At 49.6% G+C, this 19,312-nt stretch overlaps 1 protein-coding gene across 1 annotated transcript in view; it reads left to right on the top strand.

Annotated features, from left to right (window-relative positions):
- The window catches only part of btbd11b (BTB (POZ) domain containing 11b), a 155,590-nt gene extending 137,343 nt beyond the window's left edge, over positions 1-18,247 (top strand). The window contains exons 9-17 of the mRNA XM_067999189.1: positions 1,528-1,663; positions 2,461-2,681; positions 5,485-5,663; positions 6,760-6,865; positions 7,590-7,692; positions 8,940-9,030; positions 10,123-10,191; positions 15,302-15,415; positions 17,649-18,247. Coding sequence (XP_067855290.1) covers positions 1,528-1,663; positions 2,461-2,681; positions 5,485-5,663; positions 6,760-6,865; positions 7,590-7,692; positions 8,940-9,030; positions 10,123-10,191; positions 15,302-15,415; positions 17,649-17,858 — 1,229 coding nt within the window. The 3' untranslated portion in view covers positions 17,859-18,247. The remainder of the gene's footprint in view (positions 1-1,527; positions 1,664-2,460; positions 2,682-5,484; positions 5,664-6,759; positions 6,866-7,589; positions 7,693-8,939; positions 9,031-10,122; positions 10,192-15,301; positions 15,416-17,648) is intronic.
- The last annotated feature ends 1,065 nt before the right edge of the window (positions 18,248-19,312 follow it).

The raw sequence follows: 19,312 nt of genomic DNA, 5'->3' as shown, positions 1-19,312 counted from the left end.
TAGAGCTCAAATGTTGTTTGATTTTTATAGTTTAAATCCACATATTTTGTTGGGGAACCTTTCAACTCAGTGTCCAAACTTTTACTTTCACGAGCTGCATTGCCAGGATTCGGGAGAGACTGGATTTCTGAGGTTTAGAGAATTGTATCACCAGGGTTTGGGGAGAGTTGATTCCTGGGGTTCACTCCCTTCACCACCGGCGCACTGTGGCTGCAGTGTGTACCATCCACAGGATGCACTGCAGCAACTCGCCAAGGCTTCTTCGACAGCACCTCCCAAACCCGCGACCTCTACCACCTAGAAGGACAAGAGCAGCAGGCACATGGGAACAACACCACCTGCACGTTCCCCTCCAAGTCACACACCATCCCGACTTGGAAATATATCGCCGTTCCTTCATTGTCGCTGGGTCAAAATCCTGGAACTCCCTTCCTAACAGCACTGTGGGAGAACCGTCACCACACGGACTGCAGCGGTTCAAGAAGGCGGCTCACCACCACCTTCTCAAGGGTGATTAGGGATGGGCAATAAATGCCGGCCTCGCCAGCGACGCCCACATCCTGAGAATGAATTTTTTAAAAAGCTAAATGTAACTCCTGGAGGGATGATTTTTCACTGCGAGTCGTTTGTCGTTGACCAGACTGACACTTAATGCAGTGAGTGTTGAAATGTTTCCAAAAGAGAAGGCAGATTTTTGATTGAAGAGCAGGTAAGGGATCCGGGCTTGGTGAGGAGGCAGGGGGATGATGAAACTGATCCGAGTGAGTCCTGTGCACAGATCAACACCAGAGGCTGAGGTGATCTTTATCTCACTCTCACTCCTCCATCCATTAACTCTACCCAACCTGTCTGGCCAACAACGTCTCACTGCTGGGGACAACTCACCCAGTTGGCCCTTTAAAACCCTCTGCTCCCTCTGCACCTCTAGGAAATTCAAAACACAAATAGTCGAAAGCAAAATCCCATGTTGCCGATGTTTTAAAACGCTCACACAATTCTATCCTGAGCCAGTCACCAGGTCCTCGTTTTATTTGGTCTCAGTGCAGATGTGATTCTGCAACCCTCAGAGTTAGACTTTGAGTATAGAGCCCCAACTTTAATCTATTCTCGCAGGGCAGGGCCGTAAGTTTTTTCTAATTAGGGTAAGTTCAGCGATCCCGAGCTCAGGGATTTGTTGTCGAAGGGGAAAGGGCCAGAGATATGGTCCCAGCAATGTGGTGCTGGATCTCCAATCAGTGCTCCCTCGCAGTGAGATCTGTGACCCAGGAGCGCGCAGTCCACGGCCCCGGGAGCGCGCAGTCCACGGCCCCGGGAGCGCGCAGTCCACAGCCCCGGGAACACACAGTCCGCGGCCCCGGGAGCGCGCAGTCCACAGCCCCGGGAACACACAGTCCGCGGCCCCGGGAGCGCGCAGTCCGCGGCCCTGGGTTACCCATCACTCTAACTGGAAGTGTGCTGAAGTGGGTGTTTTGGAATCGTTAACCGGGCAGAGTTTCAGTCTGACAGTACGAATGTTTTGGGTTTCAGGTGACTTTGAACTAGTGAGTTTGCTCCTGGAGAGAGGAGCTGAGCCGATGATTGGGACAATGTGCAGGAACGGCTTTTCCACCACGACACACGGTGACATGAGCGCGTACAGCCAGGCAGCGGCACATGGGCACAGGTAACCAGCGGGGATCTCTGCATCTCACCGCGCGCGGGTCACTGACAGGCAGTTTGTAACGATGACATTGGGGCATGTGGAGGATGTCAGAAGGTGTCACATATTTATCTTAAACTCGTTACTGGTGTGAGTGTATATTTGTCTGTGTGTGTGTCTGTCTGTGTGTGTGTGTGTCTGTCTGTGTGTGTGAGTGTTTGTCTGTGTGTGTGTGTGTGTGTGAGTGTATGTGTATGTTTGTCTGTGTATGTTTGTCTGTGTGTGTTTGTCTGTGTGTGTTTGTCAGTGTGTGTCTGTGTGTGTTTGTCAGTGTGTGTCTGTGTGTGTGTGAGTGTCTGTCTGTGTGTGTGTGTGTGAGTGTGTGAGTGTATGTGTGTGTATGTTTGTCTGTGTGTGTCTGTGTGTGTGTATGTTTGTTTGTCTGTGTGTGTGTGTGTGTGAGTGTATGTGTGTGAGTGTTTGTCTGTGTATGTTTGTCTGTCTGTGTGTCTGTCTGTGTGTCAGTGGAATTCTGAGTTGTGCCTGGTCCACAGGGACACAGTTCACCACACAGTCACTCACGAACCACAGCACTAACGGAGTGGGGGGGGACTCGGTGGGGGTGGGCCGGGTGAGGGGGGAGGGGAGCTCAGTTAGGGTGGGGGTGGGCGCAGTGAGAGGGGAAGTGAGGGTGGGGGGAAGGGAGGCTTAGTGGAAGGGGGAGGGGAGAGGGTTTCAGCCTCTAGTTGGATCAGGGAGCTGCCCATGGACTCCGCCTTCTCTAAAATCTCTCGACCTTTATCCGTATTCTGCCTGTTTAGGAATGTGTTTCGGAAACTGGTGACACAATCGGAGAAAGAAACAAGGAACGTTCTGTCCCTGGAGGAGATTCTGGCCGAGGGGACAGACCCCACGGGGACGACACAAACTCCCACAGGCTCCAACCGTAACAACAAGGCCCGGCTGAATGTTCTGAGGGAGGCCCTTTATCACAGCTCAGAACATGGATACGTGGACATTAGCATGGACAACAGGGGCCTTGGTTAGTGTCTCTCTCTCTCTCTCTTTTTCTCTCTCTCTCTCTCTCTCCCTGTGTCTCTGTCACTGTCTGTCTCTGTCTCTCTCTCTATCTCTGTCTTTCTCACTCTCTCTCTCTCTCCCTGTCTCTCTCTCTCTCTCACTCTCTGTCTCTCTCACTCTCTGTCTCTCTCAGTCACTCTCTCACTCTCTCTCTGTCATCATACTGGCAATAGTGATTGGGATCATATTACAATGGGCGTTTCCTAGAACTAAACTCCAGAGGGATGAAAAAGAACATAAGAAATAGGAGCCATTCGGCCCCTCGAGCCTGCTCCCCCATTCAATGAGATCATGGCTGATCTTCGACCTCAACTCGACTTTCCTGCCCGATCCCCATATCCCTTGATTCCCCCTAGAGTCCAAAAATCTATCGATCTCAGTCTTGAATGTACTCAATGACTGAGCATCCACAGCCCTCTGGGGGAGAGAATTCTAAAGACTCACAACCCTCTGAGTGAAGAAATTCCTCCTCACCTCAGTCCTAAATGGCCGACTCCTTATCCTGAGACTATGCCCCCTAGTTCTAGATTCTCCAGCCAGGGGAAACAACCTCTCAGCGTCTACTCTGTCGAGCCCTCTCAGAATCTTATATATTTCAATGTGATCACCTCTCATTCTTCTAAACTCCAGAGAGTACAGGCCCATTCTACTCAACCTCTCCTCATAGGACAACCCTCTCATCCCAGGAATCAATTTAGTGAACCTTCGTCACACCGCCTCTAAGGCAAGTATATCCTCCCTTAGATAAGGAGACTAAAACTGTACCAAAGAATCACTTTCTCAGCAATAATTGCTGCTTTAAACCTGCCCAGCAGAACCATCCAGCAACCTTTGACTAATAACTCTGGGGGGTGATGTGTTGATATAAAACCTGTGGTTTTTATTCCTTTATCTTTTATTTAAGAATTTATATTTGCATTAAACTTGAATATTGATGAGGAAGAAATACAAAATGGTGGATCAGGGTGAACCTTTAAATCCAAGATCCTTATATGGATATAATTTTTCCGATATTCGGGAATGACTTTCTTAAGCAGGGATTGCAGTTAAATGCAAACGGCTTTGGTTTCCTCACATTGCCTCCTGCTCAATGAAGAGCTTTAGTTAGACCTCTTGATTCCAAAACATATGAATGGGCAACCAGAAAGATGAGAACGGCCCATCAGTGCCCACCCTGTCCATTAGACGGTGGGACCCTCCACCACGCTGGCACAGTGCCAGTCTCACTCACTGTGGGCACACTCAGCTCACTCAGAGGGTGCTGGATTTCAGCGTCTGTCTGAAACGTTAAACCGAGGCCCCGTCTGCCCCCTCAGGTGGATCTAAAAGATCCACGGCCACTATTTCTAAAAGCAGGTGAGTTCTCCCCGGTGTCCTGGTCAATATTTATCCCTCAACCAATATCACTAAAACAGATTATCTGGTCATTATCACATTGCTTTTTGTGGGATCTTGCTGTGCACAAATTGGCTGCCGCGTTTCCTACAATACAACAGTGACTACACTTTCAAAGTACTTCATTGGCTGCTAAGCGCTTTGGGTCCTGAGAATGTGAAAGGCGCTATATAAATGCAAGTTCTTTCTTTCCGTTCTCCATCCGATTTCAGGGAAAACTCAGGGATGTTTCTCCCCGACTCAATCGGACAAAATCCAGGAGTTCCTGGTTCCCATGATGCATCGCTCGATGTACTTAACCACTCCACTCCCAAACTCCCAAACACCCAAACACCCAAACTCCAAAACACCCAAACACCCAAACCTCCCAAACTCCCCACTCCCAAACTCCCAAACACCCCACTCCCAAACACCCAAACTCCCAAACACCCGAACACCTAAACTCCCAAACACCCAAACCTCCCAAACTCCCCACTCCCAAACACCCTAACTCCCAAACACCCCACTCCCAAACACCCAAACCTCCCAAACACCCAAACCTCCCAAACTCCAAAACACCCAAATACCCAAACTCCCTAACTCCCAAACACCCAAACCTCCCAAACTCCCCACTCCCAAACTCCCAAACACCCCACTCCCAAACACCCAAACTCCCAAACACCCAAACTCCCGAACACCTAAACTCCCAAACACCCAAACACCCAAACACCCAAACCTCCCAAACTCCCAAATACCCAAACTCCCAAACTCCCAAACTCCCAAACACCCAAACTCCCAAATACCCAAACTCCCAAACTCCCAAACTCCCAAACACACAAACTCCCAAACACACAACCTCCCAAACACCCCACTCCCAAACACCCAAACCTCCCAAACACCCAAACCTCCCAAACACCCAAACCTCCCAAACACCCAAACCTCCCAAACACCCAACTCCCAAACTCCCAAATCCCGAACACCCAACTCCCAAACACCCAAACCTCCCAAACTCCCAACATGTCCCAATTACCCTTTGGAACCTCAGATGTTACAGAACTGGAAAACCCCCCATCGCAGGCCATCCCACTTTATCTCTCATACCCTTCGGTCTGCTGAAGGTTTATCCAAAGCCTCTTGTAATGTTTAACATCCTGCACTGATCCCTGGCCAGGTATCTCCACATACTTGCCCTCAATGTAAAGAGGTTGTATTTTGCATGTTGTCGGCTTAAATGAAGTATTTAATTCAGAGAGTAAATTTGGAAAAGATTATTATTCTTCATGTTAAATAGAGAGGGATGAAGCTTTACAGCTGCTGAGAGGAGGGTGTGATGAGTGTCTCTCGAACCATCCTGGAATGCGATTGATGCCATCTGTACATGTGTTACACAGGCGTTCCCTGGAGTCTGCACTCGTGGTTATTATCCCTGGACACGGCGTTCCTGCAGCACCGGAGACTGGTGATCCAGTGTTTACTGAAAGAGTTCAACACGATCAGGGAGGACGAGTACAGTGAGCCGCTGCTGCTTCAGGGGCTGCCACTCATGTTTCACATTCTGAAAGCCAGCAAGGTAACTTACATAAAGTCCAACTCCCAAATCTACAGGGTTGGACATAAACTTTACAAGGAATGAGAAATGCTTTGAATTTGTGAAGAATAAATTCATTTCTGTCTCTTGTTTGCAAATCTGATGGTTGCTGTAGGGAGAAATTAACATGAGAAAATGGTGAGAGTTTGTGCTAATTGGTGGGAAATGTATTGGAACTTGGAAAGAAATAATGATTTAAAATACCGCTGCATTCAAATGTTATGGAGAGATGATTTTCTTTCTAACAATGTGTAAAGAATAAATACACGTGATGGGGCAGCTTCAATACAGAAAAACAGCAGACAGAACTACAACAACAGCCTGCATTTATATAGCGCCTTTAATGTAGTAAAATGTCCCAAGATGCTTCACAGGAGCGTTAGCAAACAAAATTTGACACCGAGCCACATCAGGAGATATTAGGACAGGTGACCAAAAGCTTGGTCAGAGAAGTAGATTTTAAGGAGTGAGTTAAAGGAGGGAGAGAGAGAGATGGAGAGGGGTTCAGGGAGGGAATTCCAGAGCTTAGGGCCGCCAATGATGGAGCGATTAAAATCGGGGATGTGCAAGAGGCCAGAATTGGAGGAATACAGAGATCTCGGAGGGTTGTAGGGCTGGAGGAGTTTACCGAGATAGGGAGGGATTTGAAAACGAGGCTGAGATTTTTAAATTCGAGGCGTTCCTGGACCGGGAGCCAATGTAGTGAGCACAGGGGGTGATGGGAGAACGGGCCTTGGGGCGAGTTAGGATACGGGCAGCAGAGTTTTAGATGAGCTCAAGTTTATGGAGGGTGGAAGATGGGAGGCCGGGCAGGAGAGCATTGGAATAGTCAAGTCCGGAGGTAACAAAGGCACGGACGAGGGTTTCAGCAGCAGATGAGCTGAGGCAGGGGCGGAGACGGGCGATGTTACAGAGATGGAAATAGGTGATTATGTAAATGATATTGTGGCATTGGATTCTTCCTGCTGGATATGCTCAGATTTCAGTATCAATTTCTGAAAAATGCATATTGCAGTAAAGCTAATCCATTGGCAGTCTAACTGTCTTATTCTGCGTATTTTGACTTCTCTGATTTCAGAATGAAGCTATCAGTCAGCAATTGGCAGTGATTTTTGTCCAGTGCTATGGGCCTTATCCAATTCCCAAATTTACAGAAATCAAACGGAAACAGTGTTCTCGGTTGGGTATGTACTCTGTCTTTGCTGTAAATTAACGCTGCAATTTGAGCATTTGCTGTAAATTAACCCTGCGTTTTGTGTATTTGCTGAAATTTAACCCTGCGTTTTGTGTATTTGCTATAATTTAACCCTGCGTTTTGTGTATTTGCTATAATTTAACCCTGCGTTTTGTGTATTTGCTGAAATTTAACCCTGCGTTTTATGTTGTTGCTGTAATTTAACCCTGCGTTTTCCGTTGCTGTAAATTTAACCCTGCGTTTTGTGTATTTGCTGAAATTTAACCCTGCGTTTTGTGTATTTGCTATAATTTAACCCTGCGTTTTGTGTATTTGCTATAATTTAACCCTGCGTTTTGTGTATTTGCTGAAATTTGACCCTGCGTTTTCCGTTGTTGCTGTAATTTGACCCTGCGTTTTCTGTTGCTGTAATTTAACCCTGCGTTTTCCGTTGTTGCTGTAATTTAACCCTGCGTTTTCCGTTGTTGCTGTAATTTGACCCTGCGTTTTCCGTTGTTGCTGTAATTTAACCCTGCGTTTTCCGTTGCTGTAATTTAACCCTGCGTTTTCCGTTGCTGTAATTTGACCCTGCGTTTTCCGTTGTTGCTGTAATTTGACCCTGCGTTTTCCGTTGTTGCTGTAATTTGACCCTGCGTTTTCCGTTGTTGCTGTAATTTGACCCTGCTTTTTCTGTTGTTGCTGTAATTTAACCCTGCGTTTTCTGTTGTTACTAGATCCTCACTTTCTTAATAACAAGGAGATGTCTGATGTCACATTTCTGGTGGAAGGGAAACCATTTTATGCACACAGAGTGTTACTGTTCACGGCCTCGCCCAGGTACACACCCCATCGCAACTTAGAAACATAAAAACATAGAAGACTTAAAAGTTTCTGTGCTGGGGGATAGGACGGCGGTACAGCTGGTGTCGGGAAAAGGTACGGGTGTGGGGGGTGGGGCAGAGGTAGGGGTATGGGGGTGGGTGTGGGGTGGGGGATAGGGTGGGGAGGGGTCGGAGATGTCGGTGTTGAGGTGGGGGATGGGGTGGGGGGGTCGGTGTTGAGGTGGGGGATAGGGTGGGGGGGGTCGGAGATGTCGGTGTTGAGGTGGGGGATGGGGTGGGGGGGTCGGAGATGTCGGTGTTGAGGTGGGGGATGGGGTGGGGGGGTCGGTGTTGAGGTGGGGGATAGGGTGGGGGGGTCGGAGATGTCAGTGTTGAGGTGGGGGAGTGATGTTGGTTTTGGGGTGTGAGATGTCGTGCCAGGAAGGGTCTCTGAGTTGTGGACGGGTGTTTTTGTGCTCGTGCTGAGGGCCGATGTTGTCACTGGAGGAGGGGCAATGTTGGTGGCCGAGAGTGGAGTACCTGCGGCCAGGATTCTGCCAAACCTCCTCTCAATCATCCCGGGGATCAGTGCTGGGGAGATGGACAGAGTGGGGGTCCTGGGGATCGGTGTTGGGGGAGATGTACTGAGGGGGGGTCCTGGGGATCGGTGTTGGGGGAGATGGACTGAGTGGGGGTCCCGGGGATCGGTGTCGGAGAGATGGACTGAGTGGGGGTCCCGGGGATCAGTGTTGGGGAGATGGACAGAGTGGGGGTCCCGGGGATCGGTGTCGGAGAGATGGACTGAGTGGGGGTCCTGGGGATCAGTGTTGGGGGAGATGGACTGAGTGGGGGTCCTGGGGATCGGTGCTGGGGAGATGGACTGAGTGGGGGTCCCGGGGATCGGTGTTGGGGAGATGGACTGAGCGGAAAATTTGCAGGAAGCATAAGTTAAATATTGAAATGATGAGAGCCCGCAGGATCGAGGGGATGTGGAGCCCATTGGTGTTGTGTGCGATGCCTGTCAGCACTGAGAATGTGTTTTCCATAATCAGGGAATGGGGTCAGATCTCTATTTTAATAATTAGTGTTTGATCTGATATGTTTTATTAAACGTATGGGATTAGAACATTTTGTATTCTGTATCGGGGCAATGACAAAAGGCAGTGTTTAAGGGGAACCTATCAGGGACCTTGTGTGTTCCCCCTGCACTGGGTCTCCCTCGAATCAGACTCCTGCTGACCAGCTTTTCTGTATTTTCTCCAGGTTTAAGATGCTACTTTCGAGCAGGATGTCCTCTGACAATCCATCCAGTATTTTCATTGAAATCGGCCACATAAAGTACAATATATTCAAGGTAACTGAAAGGGCAGCAAACAGCTTCGTCCAAAATAAGAGTTCAGGCAGACAGTGAAATACTGTCAGGAGTCTGGGGCTCAGTCCAGCTCGGAGTCACACAACGGATTATCACATAACCACACTGAATCTGCTTAATGTTTCCGATTTCCATATTTTTAGATCCTCGACTACATCAGTACTGTGAGGAGTTTGTAGACAATTTCCACCAGAGTCTTGCATCCTTTTCTGTTCCTAGTTCGACCCACACTGTTTCCACTGCCCAGTCGCCCTTGCTGAAATCCTTTCTTTCCACTGCTGTAATTGTGTCTTTTATCAATATTTCTTTCCCACTCCTTCTTTCCCAATTTCCCTGTCCTTTCTAAAAGTCTAAAAGCCTGGAATATTTCACTCCCAGTCATGCCCAGCCTATAGCCAGGTCTCTGTAATGGCCACTACATCATACCCTTTAAGCTCAATTTGTGCTTCAAACTTATTTCTTTTATTTCTTATGCTTCAGGTGTTTTTGTACAGAACTCGTATCTGAGTAACTGCCCAACACCCCGTCCACCCCCCGTCCACCCCCCGTCCACCCCCCCGCCCGCCCCCCATCCGCCCCCCGCCCACCCACACCCCGCCCGTCCACCCCCCGCCCACCCACACCCCGCCCGTCCACCCCCCGCCCACCCCCACCCCACCCGTCCGCCCCCCGCCCGCCCCCGCCCGCCCCCTGCCCGTCCACCCCCGGCCCCCCGCCCACACCCCACCCACCCCCCGTCCGCACCCCGCCCACCCCCCGTCCACCCCCCGCACACCCACACCCCGCCCGTCCACCCCGCCCGCCCCCCGTCCACACCCCTGTCCACACCGTCCACATGCCCTGATGGTGTATTTTCTGTACTTTTTGACTTATCACATTTCTTTCAGAGACCGGAGTGTGAATAACATTTTAATTTTAAATAACAAACTGGGACAAAATGGATTGGCACAAAGAGATATTCGAATCCTTCCATCAAAATATGTTCTTGCTATTATTCCAGTTTGATATTCATTTTGATATTATTTAGTTTTTGCTGTTTGTGATCTGAAACGATCTGAATGATTCTTTCTGTAGATGGTGATGCAGTATCTTTACTGTGGAGGCACAGACACTCTGCAGATTAGAAACGGTGAGATACTGGAGGTAGGTTGGATTTTACTCTGATTAAACCTGGACCCAGGAGCGTCTGAGATTTCTGTCTGTGAGTCCTGTATAAAGGTTCCCATTAATTCCCAGATATCTCCCATCACTGATCCCAACAGATCTCGGCGTTTGGATCCAGGAATAATCCACCAATCGGGTTAAGAACAGCCTTTCCCAAACCGCCAGACCCAAAAATCAAACCAGCAAATCAGAAATATCAATGTAAATAGGGCTGAACTCCATCGGCAGGGCTGAAGGCCCAGAAGAGGCCTGGGGATGGTAGTTTGGGCAAACCTACTTTATGGCTCTTGCAAAAATATTTTAATGAGCAACTGGGACCTCCCCGAGTAAATGGCAAGAAATAGCTCAAGTATAAATTCCATCCTTTAATGTTTAAATTCAGTTTCATTGCATCGCTGATGGTCAGGGGGTGACACACGGGGTGTAGGGGGGGGCCATCATTAGAAACTAACCTGCTCAGCGAGGGACTGACGGGATTGGATCGACCGCCCTGTCTATATCCTGCCCAGTTTTACTGTCCATTGACTTCAGTAGAAAGTAAAATCGGGCAGGTGTATTTCGGGCGGAGGTAAATCGGGCAGGGTAAATCGGGCAGGGTAAATCGGCGGGGGTAAATCGGGCGGGTGTAATTCGGGCAGAGGTAAATCGGGCAGGGTAAATCGGGCGGGTGTAATTCGGGCAGAGGTAAATCGGGCAGGGTAAATCGGGCGGGTGTAATTCGGGCGGAGGTAAATCGGGCGGGGGTAAATCGGGCGGGTGTAATTCGGGCGGAGGTAAATCGGGCGGGGGTAAATCGGGCGGGTGTAATTCGGGCGGAGGTAAATCGGGCAGGGTAAATCGGGCGGGTGTAATTCGGGCGGAGGTAAATCGGGCGGGGGTAAATCGGGCGGGTGTAATTCGGGCGGAGGTAAATCGGGCGGGTGTAATTCGGGCGGGTGTAATTCGGGCGGGTGTAAATCGGGCAGGGTAAATCGGGCGGGTGTAAATCGGGCGGAGGTAAATCGGGCGGGTGTAATTCGGGCGGGTGTAATTCGGGCGGGGGTAAATCGGGCGGAGGTAAATCGGGCGGGTGTAATTCGGGCGGGTGTAAATCGGGCAGGGTAAATCGGGCGGGTGTAATTCGGGCGGGTGTAAATCGGGCAGGGTAAATCGGGCGGGTGTAATTCGGGCGGAGGTAAATCGGGCAGGGTAAATCGGCGGGGGTAAATCGGGCAACAGGCAAGGTGCGTAAGGGGGAGGTGTGTAATGAGCAAGGAGTGTATTGTGGGGAATCGGGCGGGTGTAAATCGGGCGGTCAATCTGATTTTGTCAGGTTCCCGCCGGGTGGGTTAGGTTAAAGTTACCCCCCCCACTGCCCCCCCACCCCCAGAGAAACACTCACTCACAGGAGAGCTGCCGCTGTGCTGACCTGGTCCTGTCCCTCAGACAGACTCCGTGTCATCAAATCAACAGCCCAGGAGGGCTCCACAGGTTGGGTGTGTGACCGAGCCAGCGGTTTAAACATCCCCCCGCCCCCCTCGACCCCATCCCCCTCGGCCCCCTCCCCCTCAACCCCCTCCCCCTCCCCCTGGACCCCCTCCCCTTCGACCCCCTCCCCCTCCAAGATTGTGGGACAATCCTGGGTTTTTTTGTGTCTTCTTTGAGTGAGAGTTCAGTCCACCCTCACATTCTGTAACTTTAACGAGTGACTTTTTCCCATTGATTCCTCGCCAAATATTTTTGTAAATAGGAACCGGACCAAGAGGCCTGGAGAATTATTTCTGGCATGTGCAAAACTCAAGAATGAGGGTCAAGGTTTAAAATTAAGGATGACAAAAGAAAATTCAAAGTCAGGCAGAAGTGTTCAGTAAAAAATGAGTTAACGTGGACCAGACGACCAATCAGAAACCACAAGGGGCTCGAAGAGATACTTGGACAAGAACCTGTCATAGAAATAGGATTCGGAGTTTATTAGATTCAGAAATATATTGAAGGTTAGATGAGTCGGTGATTTACTCCGAGAATCATAGAATGATACAGCACAGAAGGAGGCTGTTCAGCCCATCATGCCTGTGCTGGCTCTTTGAAAGAGCTATCCATTCCCACTCCCCTGCTCTTTTCCCGTAGCCCTGCACATTTTTCCCCTTCAAGTATTTATTCAGTTCCCTTTTGAAAGTTATGATTGAATCTGCTTCCACCGCCCTTTCAGGCAGCGCATTCCAGATCATAACAACTCGCTGTGTAAAACTGGGCATTCATGAGGCGCTGTGGGCCATCAGCAGCAGCAGAATTGTATTCCAGCACAATCTGTAACCTCATGGCCCGGCATATTCCTCACTCTACCATTACCAACAAGCCAGGGGATCAACCCTGGTTCAATGAGGAGTGCAGAAGAGCATGTCAGGAGCAGCACCAGGCGTACCTAAAAATGACGTGCCAACCTGGTGAAGCTACAACACAGGACTACATGCATGCTAAACAGCAGAAGCAACATGCTACATACAGAGCTAAGCGATTCCACAACCAACGGATCAGATCAAAGCTCTGCAGTCCTGCCACATCCAGTCGTGAATGGTGGTGGACAATTAAACAACTAACAGGAGGAGGAGGCTCTGTAAACATCCCCATCCTCAATGATGGCGGAGTCCAGCACGTGAGTGCAAAAGACAAGGCTGAAGCGTTTGCAACCATCTTCAGTCAGAAGTGCCAAGTGGATGATCCATCTCAGCCTCCTCCCGATATCCCCACCATCACAGAAGCCAGTCTTCAGCCAATTCGATTCACTTCACGTGATATCAAGAAACGGCTGAGTGCACTGGATACAGCAAAGGCTATGGGCCCCGACAACATTCCAGCTGTAGTGCTGAAGACTTGTGCTCCAGAACTAGCTGCGCCTCTAGCCAAGCTGTTCCAGTACAGCTACAACACTGGCATCTACCCGACAATGTGGAAAATTGCCCAGGTATGTCCTGTCCACAAAAAGCAGGACAAATCCAACCCGGCCAATTACCGCCCCATCAGTCTACTCTCAATCATCAGCAAAGTGATGGAAGGTGTCATCGACAGTGCTATCAAGCGGCACTTACTCACCAATAACCTGCTCACTGATGCTCAGTTTGGGTTCCGCCAGGACCACTCGGCTCCAGACCTCATTACAGCCTTGGTCCAAACATGGACAAAAGAGCTGAATTCCAGAGGTGAGGTGAGAGTGACTGCCCTTGACATCAAGGCAGCATTTGACCGAGTATGGCACCAAGGAGCCCTAGTAAAATTGAAGTCAATGGAAATCAGGGGGAAAACTCTCCAGTGGCTGGAATCATACCTAGCACAAAGGAAGATGGTAGTGTTTGTTGGAGGCCAATCATCTCAGCCCCAGGACACTGCTGCAGGAGTTCCTCAGGGCAGTGTTCTAGGCCCAACCATCTTCAGCTGCTTCATCAATGACCTTCCCTCCATCATAAGCTCAGAAATGGGGATGTTCGCTGATTGCACAGTGTTCAGTTTCATTCGTAACCCCTCAGATAATGAAGCAGTCCGTGCCCACATGGAGCAAGACCTGGACAACATCCAGGCTTGGGCTGATAAGTGGCAAGTAACATTCGCACCAGACAAGTGCCAGGCAATGACCATCTCCAACAAGAGAGAGTCTAACCACCTCCCCTTGACATTCAACGGCATTACCATCGCCGAATCCCCCACCATCAACACCCTGGGGGTCACCATTGACCAGAAACTTAACTGGACCAGCCATATAAATACTGTGGCTACAAGAGCAGGTCAGAGGCTGGGTATTCTGTGGCGAGTGACTCACCTCCTGACTCCCCAAAGCTTTTCCACCATCTGCAGGGCACAAGTCAGGAGTGTGATGGAATACTCTCCACTTGCCTGGATCAGTGCAGCTCCAACAACACTCAAGAAGCTCGACACCATCCAGGACAAAGCAGCCCGCTTGATTGGCACCCCATCCACCACCCTAAACATTCATTCCCTTCACCACCGGCGCACAGTGGCTGCAGTGTGTACCATCCACAGGATGCACTGCAGCAACTCGCCAAGGCTTCTTCGACAGCACCTCCCAAACCCACGACCTCTACCACCTAGAAGGACACGGGCAGCAGGCACATGGGAACAACACCACCTGCACGTTCCCCTCCAAGTCACACGCCATCCCGACTTGGAAATATATCACCATTTCTTCATCGTCGCTGGGTCAAAATCCTGGAACTCCCTTCCTAACAGCACTGTGGGAGAACCGTCACCACACGGACTGCAGCGGTTCAAGGCGGCTCACCACCACCTTCTCAAGGGCAATTAGGGATGGGCAATAAATGCCGGCCTCGCCAGCGACGCCCACATCCCATGAATGAATCAAAAAGAAATGTCTCCTCATATCGCCTCTGGTTCTTTTACTGATCACCTTAAATCTGTGTCCTCTGGTTACCGACCCTCCTGTCACTGGAAACAGTTTCTCCTTATTTACTCTATCAAAACCCTTCATGATTTTGAACACCTCGATTAAATCTCCCCTTAACCTTCTCTGTTCTAAGGAGAACAATCCCAGCTTCTCCAGTCTCCCCACATAACTGAAGTCCCTCATCCCTGGTACCATTCTAGTAAATCTCCTCTGCACCCTCTCTAAGGCCTTGACATCCTTCCTAAAGTGTGGTGCCCAGAATTGGACACAATCCTCCAGCTGTGGTCTAACCAGTGTTTTATAAAGGTTTAGCATAACTTCCTTGCTTTTGTGCTCTATGCCTCTATTTATAAAGCCCAGGATCCCGAGTGCTTTTCCTGTGGGGGGATCTCGTGGACACGCAGCCCTTGATTTTACAGCCATTAATTTTCATGATGGAAACCATGTGCTCCCCGCGAGGGTGCTCCAGCTGTGAGCGCAGGCTCGGACCTTCGTTACTCTTGATTGGTTCACTGTTTTGCCCACACCTGCTACTGTTTAACTTACAATATGAGGAACATTTGCTCCTTAATGACAAATGCTTTGAGTGTTTTAGAATATTGATACTCAAACTGTGATGATATTTATCTTGTCAGATTGCGAATGTTATTCAGTCTGAATCCTGACTCTGAGCTCACTGCAATTTTTCTTTTCTAGCTGTTGTCAGCAGCTAAATTTTTCCAGCTGGAGGCTCTGCAGCGACACTGTGAGCTCGTGTGTGCCAAAAATATCAGCGTCGACAACAGTGTGGAGATGTACAATCACGCCAAGGTCAGGCGTATTCCCCACGCTCACTCTCTCCCTCTGACCCTCTCGCTCTCTCTGCCCCCCTCGCTTTCTCTCTCTCGCTCTCTCTGCCTCTCTTTCTACCTTTCATCACCATTGGACTACAGGGCCGTGGTTTGTGTCTCTCTGTCTCCGTCCCCCTCAGTCTCCTTCTCTCTTTGTCTCTCTCCCTCTCTCTCTCTCTATCTCCTGCCCTCCCTCTGTTTCTCCTTCTCTGTCATCTCTCTCCCTCTCTCAGTTTCTCCCTCTCTGTCTCTCTCTCTCCCTCTGTCTCTCACTCTCTGTCTCTCTCTCTCTCTCCCTCGCTGCCCTCTGTTTCTCTCTCACTCTCTCTCCCCCTTTCCCTCTCTATCTCTCTCTCTCCCTTTCTCTGTCTGTCTGCCTCTCACTCTCTCTCTGACTCTGTCTCTTCCTTACCCCTCCCCTCCCAACGCCTGTAAGGGTCTTAAGTGAGATAAATTACCCGGTGGCTGGTTTGGTAAACAGAAAATGCTGCAGTCGGGGCTAAGACATAAAGGTTGCCCATCGCAAAGTGAAGTAAAATCAAAAAGTTTGCTGCACAGTCTCTCTGTTCTGCTCTAACAGTTGGTTGCTAATCAAGGAATTTAGAGCACAGAATAAGGAGGCCATTCAGCCCATTGAGCCTGTGCTGGTACCACCTCTTCAACTGGAGTGAATTTGAGTGAAAGCGTGAGTGCAAATATAAAACACATCAACGTACCGTGTGCCCAGAAACACAACCACTTATAGTCATCGAGTGACTTTAATGGAGGAAAATGTCCCATGGCCTATCACAGAGGTGTAATCAGACAAAAACTGACATTGAGCCAAAGAAGGAGCTATTAAGGGGGGTAACTAGGAGCTTGGTTAGTGAGGTAGGTTTTAAGGAGCATCTTAAAGGAAGTGAGAGAGGCGGAGAGGTTTAGGGAGGGAATTCCAGAGCTTAGGCAGCTGAAGGCACGGCCGCCAATGGTGGAGCGATTAAAATCGGGAATGCACAAGAGGCCAGTATTGGAGGAACGCAGAGATCTCGGAGGGTTGTAGGGCTGGAGGAGGTTACAGAGATCGGGAGGGGGGCGAGGTCATGAAGGGATATGAAAACAAGGATGAGCATTTTAAAATCGAGTTGTTCCCGGACCGGGAGCCAATGTAGGTCAGCGAGCACAGGGATGATGGATGAACGGGACTTGGTGCGAGTTAGGATACGGACAACAGAGTTTTGGATGGGCTCAAGTTTATGGAGGGTGGAAGATAGGAGGCCGGCCAGGAGAGCATTGGAATAGTCGAGTCTAGAGGTAACAAAGACATGGACGAGGGTTTCAGCAGCAGATGAGCTGAGGCTGGGGCTGAGACGGGCGATCTTAGGGAGGTGGAAGTAGGCGGTCTTGGTGATGGAGCAGATATGGGGTCGGAAGCTCATCTCAGGATCAAATAGGACGCCGAGGTTGTGATCAGTCTGATTCAGCCTCAGACGGTGGCCAGGGAGAGGGACGGAGTCGGAGGCTAGGGAATGGAGTTTGTGGCGGGCACTGAATACAACGGCTTTGGTCTTCCCAATGGAGGAAATGTTTGCTCATCCAGTACTGGATGTCGGACAAGCAGTGCGACAAATGAGACACAGTGGAGGGGTCGAGAGAGGTAGTGGTGAGGTAGAGCTGGGTGTCGTCAGCGTACATGTGAAACCTGACGTTGTGTTTTTAGATGTTGTCGCCGAGGGGCAGCGTGGAAATGAGAAATAGGAGAGGGCCAAGAATAGATCCTTGGGGGACTCGAGGTCACGGTGCAGGAGCAGGAAGAGAAGCCATTGCAGGTGATTCTCTGGCTACGACTGGATAAGAATGGAACCAGGTCAGCGCAGTCTCACCCAGCTGGACGACGGAGGAGAGGCGTTGGAGGAGGATGTTGTGGTCAAAGGATCAAGGCTGCAGACAGGTTGAGAAGGATGAAGAGGGTTAGTTTACCATGGTCACAGTCACATAGGATGTCATTTGTGACTTTGATAAGGGCCGTTTCAGTACTGTGGGAGGGGCGGAAACCTGATTGGAGGGATTCAAACACGGAGTTGCGGGAAAGATGGGCACGGATTTGGGAGGTGACAACATGTTCAATGACTTTGAAGAGCAAAGGGAGGTTCAAGGTACAGTTGGTAGTTTGCAATGACAAAGGCCCGTTCTGTAATCACTGGCCTGCTGACTGTGTTTTGTTTTGCACCCTGCAGTTTGTTGGAGCTCCTCATCTCTCTGCGTTCTGTGAAGGATATTTCCTGAAGAACATGGTCTCTCTCATGGAGAACGAAGCTTTTAAACAGTTATTGTATTCCTCCACTGACGAGTCACTGGGCTGGGACGTGTTGCACGATTTAGAGACTGCGCTGGCAACAAGGATCCAATCAATACATCTCTCGACCTCAAAGGGATCCATCGTATGACCATCGTATGACCATCGTATGACCATCATATGACCATCATATGACCCAGACATGAACTGGCAATATGAGACAGGCTCTGGGCCTGCTGAAAAATAACTGCAATTAGATAAGAAGTGTGGCAACTAGTAATAGACTAGTGACAGACTAGTGATAGACTAGTGACAGGTCCCACTCCAGCCCTTTGTGTACTATTTTTTACTCAGTATAAACTTGTTACAAGCTACAAGTGTTTCTCAAATTCCCATGGGGTCTTTTAGATTCACAGTTACCAAAAGCAAATTCAACCAAATCCATGAGAAATGGTTTCTTAACAATTCAATTTGATGCTGCAGTAGGGAGAGTGGATTACGTCTGGGCGGGGCCTGCGTCTGGGAGGAGCGGGGCCTGCGTCTGGGCGGGGCGGGGTGGGGCCTGCGTCTGGGAGGAGCGGGGCCTGTGTCTGGGCCTGTGTCTGGGCGGGGCGGGGCCTGTGTCTGGGCCTGTGTCTGGGCGGAGCAGGGCCTGTGTCTGGGCGGGGCCTGTGTCTGGGCGGAGCAGGGTCTGTGTCTGGGTGGGGCGGGGCCTGTGTCTGGGCGGAGCAGAGTCTGTGTCTGGGCGGAGCAGAGTCTGTGTCTGGGCCAGCACCGGCAGATTCTGGGATCGTACCTGTTTGATGATATTGACTCAGGCCGGAGCCCTGTGAGAAGGACCTGGATGGTGACTCCCTCGATGTTCTGTGTGTTTGCTGGTTAATGAGGACAGGCTGATTGCCCAGTGAATGAAGTGTTTCCCTGGGACCCAGAACATGGATTAGTCCAACTCTGCTCCAAACTTCATCCTCAGTTCCTTCTTCTTGTTTCGGGCTCCCCGGGAGATGGGTAGTTAAATTTACAGTTGTGGATTTATCAAATCCATTGGTTAAATTTCATCTGTTATAACCCGTGAGAGGAGAGGCCCCTCTACTTTTGATGGACTGAAGTTACATTTAATAAACCCGGAGCTGGAACCCAAGTAACGGATCAGCAATCGGAGCGAAGTTAAAGGAGTGTCTGATCCAGGACTGTATAATAAAATATATCGATATATTTCTTTAATATTCCTTATATAACAATTTGTGATATTACTAGAATGTTTTAGTTGTGCTCTGACTGCAAGAGTTAAGAGTTTGAAAGTGGAGCAATGTAAAGCTTGGTTGTGCTGAGATCTGTCACAGGAAACGAACCATTGCCCAGCGGCCTTACAGCAACACTGAGCTTCGAAGGAAGGTCTGTCCAATTTCAGTCTGAGGTCCTGAGATTACAAACCAAGACAGTTCGACAATTATTTATTTGAAATCTGTTCACTCTGCAGTAATGAGATATGTCCAGGAAGTGAGAATATTTTGATAGATTTAAATTATAGCTTGTAATATAGGTTAGCAAAATGAATGTTTTTCTATAAAAGTTGGTTTAAAAATGCTTGATAAGTTTCAGTTA

Source organism: Heptranchias perlo, chromosome 18, assembly GCF_035084215.1.
Source record: "Heptranchias perlo isolate sHepPer1 chromosome 18, sHepPer1.hap1, whole genome shotgun sequence".
Taxonomy (NCBI): domain Eukaryota; kingdom Metazoa; phylum Chordata; class Chondrichthyes; order Hexanchiformes; family Hexanchidae; genus Heptranchias; species Heptranchias perlo.
Note: the sequence above shows the minus strand (reverse complement) of the source record. Positions and strands in the feature narration are given on the sequence as shown.